Source organism: Salvelinus fontinalis, chromosome 40, assembly GCF_029448725.1.
Source record: "Salvelinus fontinalis isolate EN_2023a chromosome 40, ASM2944872v1, whole genome shotgun sequence".
Classification (NCBI taxonomy): domain Eukaryota; kingdom Metazoa; phylum Chordata; class Actinopteri; order Salmoniformes; family Salmonidae; genus Salvelinus; species Salvelinus fontinalis.
In genome coordinates, this window is record NC_074704.1 from 30,148,476 (window position 1) to 30,158,252 (window position 9,777).

The following is a 9,777-nucleotide window of genomic DNA, read 5'->3' on the forward strand; positions in this document are numbered from 1 at the left end:
GTCAGACACAGGACAACACAGAGAGAGAGAGTGTTTGCTCAGCGATGTGGAACTGCCACAACAGAATAGTCTCCATGCAGCCACCGTTCTGTTACTAGACTCTGATGCTATGCAGTGTCCTATAACCTACTTAAGGGCTATGTAAAGCCTACATAGTGCTTTATTGTCTCTCATTTTGATCACATCAGAGAAGTTACTCACTGTTATCAAAGACTGGGGGAATTATAGATTTTCCTCTTAAATCTGTGTGTGTGTGTGTGTGTGTGTGTGTGTGTGTGTGTGTGTGTGTGTGTGTGTGTGTGTGTGTGTGTGTGTGTGTGTGTGTGTGTGTGTGTGTGTGTGTGTGTGTGTGTGTGTGTGTGTGTGTGTGTGTGTGTGTGTGTGTGTGTGTGTGTGCCGACTGTGTAAAATAAAATAATAGCATCATTGATGTTTAAACTGTAACAGCTATTATTCAGTATTTTCTTCCGTAGTGCTGAAATCCTCTTTCCTATAAACAGTACTGCAACAGTGAGCCAGAAGCATACCACCCTGCATTCCACTGCTGTCTTGCTTCTGAAGCTAAGCAGGGTTGGTCCTGGTCGGTTCCTGGAAGCGAGACCAGATGCTCCTGGAAGTGGTGTTGGAGGGCCAGTAAGAGGAACTCATTCCTCTGGTCAACAACACAAAAAGCTGTCCCAGGGCAGTGATTGGGGACATTACCCTTTGTATGGTGTTGTCTTTCAGATGGGATGTTAAACGGTGTTCAGACCCTCTGTGGTCACTAAAAAGCCATGGCACTTATCGTCCAGGCTGAATTCCCATACTATCACGGTCACCTGATCATCCCCGGCTTCCAATTGGCTCATTCGTCCCCCCTCCTCTCCCCTGTAACTGTTCCCCAGGTTGTTGCTGGAAATGAGAACGTGTTGTCAGTCAAGTGACCTGGTAAAATAAGAGTCTGGGTACTGGAGTGTTGCTCCTAGCCAGTGTTTAGTCTGAGTCTTCACTCCCAGGCTAGTCTGTCTCTTCATGTTACGTCAGCTGTTACGACACAGACTCAGACCGCATCACCCTCTCAACCGTCCCCCGGCCATGGTGTCAATGTCAGACTGGCATCTGGTAAACACACACACACACATGGACATGAACACACAGATCCCGTTCAATTACATGGACACACACACGCACAGACATACACACACGGACGGACGGATGCAAGTTTGCACACAGATGCAAACACAAACAAATACTGACAAGTGTGCATGTACACACACAAACACGCACACACTAACAGGATAATGAGTCTCCAATTAGGAGCAGTGCTGATCTGTCCAGACCCATCCAGTCATACCAGCCCCTTAAGCCAGCATTACTCAGGCCTGGTCACACACACCAGAGTTCAGTAAGTCCAGCATTACTCAGGCCTGGTCACACACACCAGAGTTCAGTAAGGCCAGCATTACTCAGGCCTGGTCACATACACCAGAGTTCAGTGAGGCCAGCATTACTCAGGCCTGGTCACACACACCAGAGTTCAGTAAGGCCAGCATTACTCAGGCCTGGTCACACACACCAGAGTTCAGTAAGGCCAGCATTACTCAGGCCTGGTCACACACACCAGAGTTCAGTAAGGCCAGCATTACTCAGGCCTGGTCACACACACCAGAGTTCAGTAAGGCCAGCATTACTCAGGCCTGGTCACACACACACCAGAGTTCATTAAGGCCAGCATTACTCAGGCCTGGTCACACACACCAGAGTTCAGTAAGGCCAGCATTACTCAGGCCTGGTCACACACAACAGAGTTCAATAAGGCCAGCATTACTCAGGCCTGGTCACACACACCAGAGTTCAGTAAGGCCAGCATTACTCAGGCCTGGTCACACACACCAGAGTTCAGTAAGGCCAGCATTACTCAGGCCTGGTCACACACACCAGAGTTCAGTGAGGCCAGCATTACTCAGGCCTGGTCACACACACCAGAGTTCAGTAAGGCCAGCATTACTCAGGCCTGGTCACACACACCAGAGTGCAGTGAGGCCAGCATTACTCAGGCCTGGTCACACACACCAGAGTTCAGTGAGGCCAGCATTACTCAGGCCTGGTCACACACACCAGAGTTCAGTAAGGCCAGCATTACTCAGGCCTGGTCACACACACCAGAGTTCAGTGAGGCCAGCATTACTCAGGCCTGGTCACACACACCAGAGTTCAGTGAGGCCAGCATTACTCAGGCCTGGTCACATACACCAGAGTTCAGTAAGGCCAGCATTACTCAGGCCTGGTCACACACACCAGAGTTCAGTAAGGCCATCATTACTCAGGCCTGGTCACACACACCAGAGTTCAGTAAGGCCAGCATTACTCAGGCCTGGTCACACACACCAGAGTTCAGTCAGGCCAGCATTACTCAGGCCTGGTCACACACACCAGAGTTCAGTGAGGCCAGCATTACTCAGGCCTGGTCACACACACCAGAGTTCAGTGAGGCCAGCATTACTCAGGCCTGGTCACACACACCAGAGTTCAGTAAGGCCAGCATTACTCAGGCCTGGTCACACACACCAGAGTGCAGTGAGGCCAGCATTACTCAGGCCTGGTCACACACACCAGAGTTCAGTGAGGCCAGCATTACTCAGGCCTGGTCACACACACCAGAGTTCAGTAAGGCCAGCATTACTCAGGCCTGGTCACACACACCAGAGTTCAGTGAGGCCAGCATTACTCAGGCCTGGTCACACACACCAGAGTTCAGTGAGGCCAGCATTACTCAGGCCTGGTCACATACACCAGAGTTCAGTAAGGCCAGCATTACTCAGGCCTGGTCACACACACCAGAGTTCAGTAAGGCCATCATTACTCAGGCCTGGTCACACACACCAGAGTTCAGTAAGGCCAGCATTACTCAGGCCTGGTCACACACACCAGAGTTCAGTCAGGCCAGCATTACTCAGGCCTGGTCACACACACCAGAGTTCAGTGAGGCCAGCATTACTCAGGCCTGGTCACACACACCAGAGTTCAGTGAGGCCAGCATTACTCAGGCCTGGTCACACACACCAGAGTTCAGTGAGGCCAGCATTACTCAGGCCTGGTCACACACACCAGAGTTCAGTAAGGCCAGCATTACTCAGGCCTGGTCACACACACCAGAGTTCAGTGAGGCCAGCATTACTCAGGCCTGGTCACACACACCAGAGTTCAGTAAGGCCAGCATTACTCAGGCCTGGTCACACACACCAGAGTTCAGTAAGGCCAGCATTACTCAGGCCTGGTCACACACACCAGAGTTCAGTGAGGCCAGCATTACTCAGGCCTGGTCACACACACCAGAATCCTTCCATTTGTATGATATGTTACGAATTTCTAAGTGCTTCAGATCCTATTCAATCTCTTTCAGTAGAATAGAGGTTTGATATTGTCCTTCTTTGTTATGTATGTTTGTATACGGTACATTACCTTTGTGTGTGTTTGTATTATAAAATACTGTATATGTCAGATATAAATGTGTGTTTGTATGCTATTCCAGTTTTCCTACAGGCCTTAATGCTTGTATTATTAGATACATGTCTATGCTGTTGCTGTTCTCCCAGGTCACTGTTTCGCTATGGCTTTAGTCATCAATCTAGCAAGAGGGCAATATGTTGTAGTAGTGCCCCCCCCCCCCCCCCCCACCGCATCGCAGTGCTTGAGACGTCACTACAGACCCGGGTTCGATCTCAGGCTGTGTTACAGTCGGCCGTGACCGGGAGACCCATGAGGCGGCGCACAATTGTCCCAGCGTCGTCAGGTTTAAGGGAGGGTTTAGCCGGCTGGGATGTCCTTGTCCCATCACGCTCTAGCGACTCCTTGTGGCAGGTCGGGCGCCTGCAGGCTGATTTTGGTCGCGAGCTGGATGGTGTTTCCTCTGACACATTGGTGCGGCTGGCTTCTTGGTTAAGTGAGCAGTGTGTCAAGAAGCAGTGTGGCTTGGCAGGGTTGTGTTTCGAGGACGCATGGCTCTCGACCGTCGCCTCTCCTGAGTCCGTAGGAGAGTTGCAGCGATGGGACAAGACTGATAACTACCAAATGGATATCACAAAAAGGGGTAAACAAAAAGGGAACAAAAAGGGGTAAAAGTACAACAACAACAAAAAGAAATATATATATATACAGTACCACTCAATAGTTTTAACACACCTACTCATTCCAGGGTTTTTCTATATTTGTTTAATGTTTACATTGTAGAAAAATAGTGAAGAAATCAAAACTATGTGGGTCAGAAGTTTACATACACTAAGTTGACTGTGCCTTTAAACAGCTTGGAAAATTCCATAAAATTATGTCATGGTTTTAGAAGCTTCTAATAGGCTAATTGCCATCATTTGAGTCAATTGGAGGTGTACAATTGGATGTATTTCAAGGCCTACCTTCAAACTCAGTGCCTCTTTGGTTGACATCATGGGAAAAATCTAAAGAAATCAGCCAAGAACAATTTCCAAACGCCTGAAGGTACCACGTTCATCTGTACAAACAATAGTATGCAAGTAAAACACCATGGGACCATGCAGCCATCATACCACTCAGGAAGGAGACGCGTTCTGTCTCCTAGAGATTAACGTATTTTGGTGCAAAAAGTGCAAATCAATCCCAGAACAACAGCAAAGGACCTTGTGAAGATGCTGGAGGAAACAGGTACAGCGTTATCTATATCCACAGTAAAACGAGTCCTATATCGACATAACCTGAAAGGCCGCTCAGCAAGGAAGAAGCCACTGCTCCAAAACCGCTATAAAAAAGCCAGACTACGGTTTGCAACTGCACATGGGGACAAAGATTGTACTTTTTGGAGAAATGTCCTCTGGTCTGATGAAACAAAAATAGAACTGTTTGGCCATAATGACCATCGGTATGTTTGGAGGAAAAAGGGGGAGGCTTGCAAGCCGAAGAACACCATCCCAACCGTGAAGCACGGGGGTGGCAGCATCATGTTGTGGGTGTGCTTTGCTGCAGGAGGGACTGGTGCACATCACAAAATAGATGGCATCATGAGGCAGGGAAATTATGGGGATATATTGAAGCAACATCTCAACACATCAGTCAGGAAGTTAAAGCTTGGTTGCAAATGGGTCTTCGAAATGGACAATGACCCCAAGCACACTTCCAAAGTTGTGGCAAAATGGCTTCAGGACAACAGAGTCAAGGTATTGGAGTGGCCATCCCAAAGCCCTGACCTCAATCCTATAGAAAATGTGTGGGCAGAACTGAAAACGCGTGTGCGAGCAAGGAGGCCTACAAACCTGACTCAGTTACACCAGCTCTGTCAGGAGGAATGGGTCAAAATTCACCCAACTTATTGTGGGAAGCTTGTGGAAGGCTACCTGAAGCGTTTGACGCAAGTTAAACAATTTAAAGGCAAGGAAATTTTTACGAGGATTAAATGTCAGGAATTGTGAAAGACTGATTTTAAATGTATTTGGCTAAGGTGTATGTAAACTTCCGACTTCAACTGTATATACAAATGATGATATGATAAATGAAATTACATTGTGAATGAATAAGCATTTTCATACTTTGTAATATGTCCACATATAGTTATAATCTGTTTTAGGAACAGCTACCCAAAATATTTCACCTTCTTTAATACCTTAACACTTATCATGACATTAGTGATAGTCAAAATCTGTGTGATGGTGTAAATCAACATGGGGGGCATTTAAACAGCATGCTCTCCTCATATAGACAAGAGGAGAAGGGCTATGTAAACAGCTGGATTTTTTTATTCTGAGAATATGCAATGTGTCTGCCTCTGATGTATAAATGCATACAAATAGAAGTTTATTCGACAGAGGACGTTTACATGGTCCTAGGAAGGTCTGGATTGCTGTCTGCTGACTTATTGAATGGTGGGAAATCAATCAAATAAGTTGTGTAAATATATACATCTTTTTTTAAGTCATTCTAATGCCAGATTTGGGGGACTGTCAGTTTAAGATGATTGTAGTTTGTATTATTAGATATATGTGTATATATTGTCCCATGTTACTGGCCTTAACTCCAGCCTTACTCCTTTTGAATGGATGATTTTGGCAACCATCATAGCTAACTGTATCGTCCTGGCTCTGGAACAGCATTTACCTGAGAATGACAAAACTCCTCTTTCTGAGAGACTGGTGAGTACAACACACACGCGCGCACGCACGCACGCACGCACGCACGCACGCACGCACGCACGCACGCACGCACGCACGCACACACACACACACACACACACACACACACACACACACACACACACACACACACACACACACACACACACACACACACACATACAATGCTTACAATGCACATACAATGCATACAATGCTCTGTTTCGAAATGCCATATTCTAACCCTCTCTCCCCCTCCCTCCTCTCCTCTCTCTCCCCCTCTCTCTCCCCTCTCTCTCCACCTCCCTCCTCTCCTTTCTCTCTCGCTCTCTCTCTCCCCTCTCTCTCTCCCCTCTCCCTTCTTTCTTTCTCTCTCTCTCTCTCCCATTCTCTCCATTAGGATGATACAGAGCCCTACTTCATAGCCATCTTCTGTTTTGAGTCAGGTATAAAGATTCTGGCTCTGGGCTTTGCCCTCCATAAGGGCTCCTACCTGAGGAATGGATGGAACGCTATGGACTTTGTAGTAGTGCTCACTGGGTAAGTACATTATTGTTGCATTGTATTATACTTTAACTACTGTCTACATACCATACACCAGGGATCATACCATAACTACTGTCTACATACTATACACCAGGTATCATACCATAACTCCTGTCTACATACCATACACCAGGTATCATACCATAACTACTGTCTACATACTATACACCAGGTATCATACCATAACTACTGTCTACATACTATACACCAGGTATCATACCATAACTACTGTCTACATACCATACATCAGGGATCATACCATAACTACTGTCTACATACTATACACCAGGTATCATACCATAACTACTGTCTACATACCATACATCAGGGATCATACCATAACTCCTGTCTACATACCATACACCAGGGATCATACCATAACTACTGTCTACATACCATACACCAGGTATCATACCATAACTACTGTCTACATACCATACACCAGGGATCATACCATAACTACTGTCTACATACTATACACCAGGTATCATACCATAACTACTGTCTACATACTATACACCAGGGATCATACCATAACTACTGTCTACATACTATACACCAGGGATCATACCATAACTACTGTCTACATACCATACACCAGGTATCATACCATAACTACTGTCTACATATATCAGGGATTGTCAACTGGCGGTCCGCAGGCCAAATTAGGATGATTTTGTACTAGTGCTCAGTGTGTGTTCACATGCTAATATACCTGATGCAAGTGACACCTTCTCACAGCACACACACACACACACACACACACACACACACACACACACACACACACACACACACACACACACACACACACACACACACACACACACACACACACACACACATACACACGCACACACACTATTGATGTCATTGCTGGAAACCCTTATGTGTGTAGATGTAGTCTAGTCCCATCTTATGTGTGTAGATGTAGTCTGGTCCCATCTTATGTGTGTAGATGTAGTCTAGTCCCATCTTATGTGTGTAGATGTAGTCTGGTCCCATCTTATGTGTGTAGATGTAGCCTGGTCCCATCTTATGGGTGTAGATGTAGTCTAGTCCCATCTTATGGGTGTAGATGTAGTCTGGTCCCATCTTATGTGTGTAGATGTAGTCTGGTCCCATCTTATGTGTGTAGATGTAGTCTAGTCCCATCGTATGTGTGTAGATGTAGCCTGGTCCCATCTTATGTGTGTAGATGTAGTCTAGTCCCATCGTATGTGTGTAGATGTACTCTGGTCCCATCTTATGTGTGTAGATGTAGTCTGGTCCCATCTTATGGGTGTAGATGTAGTCTAGTCCCATCTTATGTCTGTAGATGTAGTCTGGTCCCATCGTATGTGTGTAGATGTAGTCTGGTCCCATCGTATGTGTGTAGATGTAGTCTAGTCCCATCTTATGTGTGTAGATGTAGTCTAGTCCCAACGTATGTGTGTAGATGTAGTCTAGTCCCATCGTATGTGTGTAGATGTAGTCTAGTCCCATCGTATGTGTGTAGATGTAGTCTGGTCCCATCTTATGTGTGTAGATGTAGTCTGGTCCCATCTTATGTGTGTAGATGTAGTCTAGTCCCATTTTATGTGTGTAGATGTAGTCTGGTCCCCTATTATGTGTGTAGATGTAGTCTGGTCCCATCTTATGTGTGTAGATGTAGTCTAGTCCCATCTTATGTGTGTAGATGTAGTCTAGTCCCATCGTATGTGTGTAGATGTAGTCTGGTCCCATCTTATGGGTGTAGATGTAGTCTAGTCCCATCGTATGTGTGTAGATGTAGTCTAGTCCCATCGTATGTGTGTAGATGTAGTCTGGTCCCATCTTATGGGTGTAGATGTAGTCTAGTCCCATTTTATGGGTGTAGATGTAGTCTGGTCCCATCTTATGTGTGTAGATGTAGTCTGGTCCCATCTTATGTGTGTAGATGTAGTCTAGTCCCATCGTATGTGTGTAGATGTAGTCTGGTCCCATCTTATGTGTGTAGATGTAGTCTAGTCCCATTTTATGTGTGTAGATGTAGTCTGGTCCCATCTTATGTGTGTAGATGTAGTCTAGTCCCATCTTATGTGTGTAGATGTAGTCTAGTCCCATCGTATGTGTGTAGATGTAGTCTGGTCCCATCTTATGTGTGTAGATGTAGTCTGGTCCCATCGTATGTGTGTAGATGTAGTCTGGTCCCATCTTATGTGTGTAGATGTAGTCTGGTCCCATCTTATGTGTGTAGATGTAGTCTAGTCCCATCTTATGTGTGTAGATGTAGTCTAGTCCCATCGTATGTGTGTAGATGTAGTCTGGTCCCATCTTATGTGTGTAGATGTAGTCTGGTCCCATCGTATGTGTGTAGATGTACTCTGGTCCCATCTTATGGGTGTAGATGTAGTCTAGTCCCATCGTATGTGTGTAGATGTAGTCTAGTCCCATCTTATGTGTGTAGATGTAGTCTGGTCCCATCTTATGTGTGTAGATGTAGTCTGGTCCCATCTTATGTGTGTAGATGTAGTCTGGTCCCATCTTATGTGTGTAGATGTAGTCTGGTCCCATCTTATGTGTGTAGATGTAGTCTGGTCCCATCGTATGTGTGTAGATGTAGTCTGGTCCCATCTTATGGGTGTAGATGTAGTCTGGTCCCATCTTATGTGTGTAGATGTAGTCTGGTCCCATCTTATGTGTGTAGATGTAGTCTGGTCCCATATTATGTGTGTAGATGTAGTCTGGTCCCATCTTATGTGTGTAGATGTAGTCTGGTCCCATTTTATGTGTGTAGATGTAGTCTGGTCCCATCTTATGTGTGTAGATGTAGTCTAGTCCCATCTTATGGGTGTAGATGTAGTCTGGTCCCATCGTATGTGTGTAGATGTAGTCTGGTCCCATCTTATGGGTGTAGATGTAGCCTGGTCCCATCTTATGTGTGTAGATGTAGTCTAGTCCCATCTTATGTGTGTAGATGTAGTCTGGTCCCATCGTATGTGTGTAGATGTAGTCTGGTCCCATCTTATGGGTGTAGATGTAGTCTGGTCCCATCGTATGTGTGTAGATGTAGTCTAGTCCCATCGTATGTGTGTAGATGTAGTCTGGTCCCATCTTATGGGTGTAAGGTAAAAATCTGTCGTTCTGCCCCTGAACA

At 45.9% G+C, this 9,777-nt stretch overlaps 1 protein-coding gene across 17 annotated transcripts in view; it reads left to right on the forward strand.

Moving 5' to 3' along the window:
- The window catches only part of LOC129839337 (voltage-dependent P/Q-type calcium channel subunit alpha-1A-like), a 202,233-nt gene that overhangs the window by 53,596 nt on the left and 138,860 nt on the right, over nucleotides 1-9,777 (forward strand). For all 17 annotated transcript variants that reach the window (XR_008757004.1, XR_008757003.1, XM_055906682.1 and 14 more), the window contains exons 2-3: nucleotides 6,028-6,134; nucleotides 6,514-6,653. Coding sequence is in view for 15 of the 17 variants with exons in the window: in XM_055906682.1 (XP_055762657.1) it covers nucleotides 6,028-6,134; nucleotides 6,514-6,653 (247 nt within the window). In the remaining 2 variants the exon portion in view is untranslated. The remainder of the gene's footprint in view (nucleotides 1-6,027; nucleotides 6,135-6,513; nucleotides 6,654-9,777) is intronic.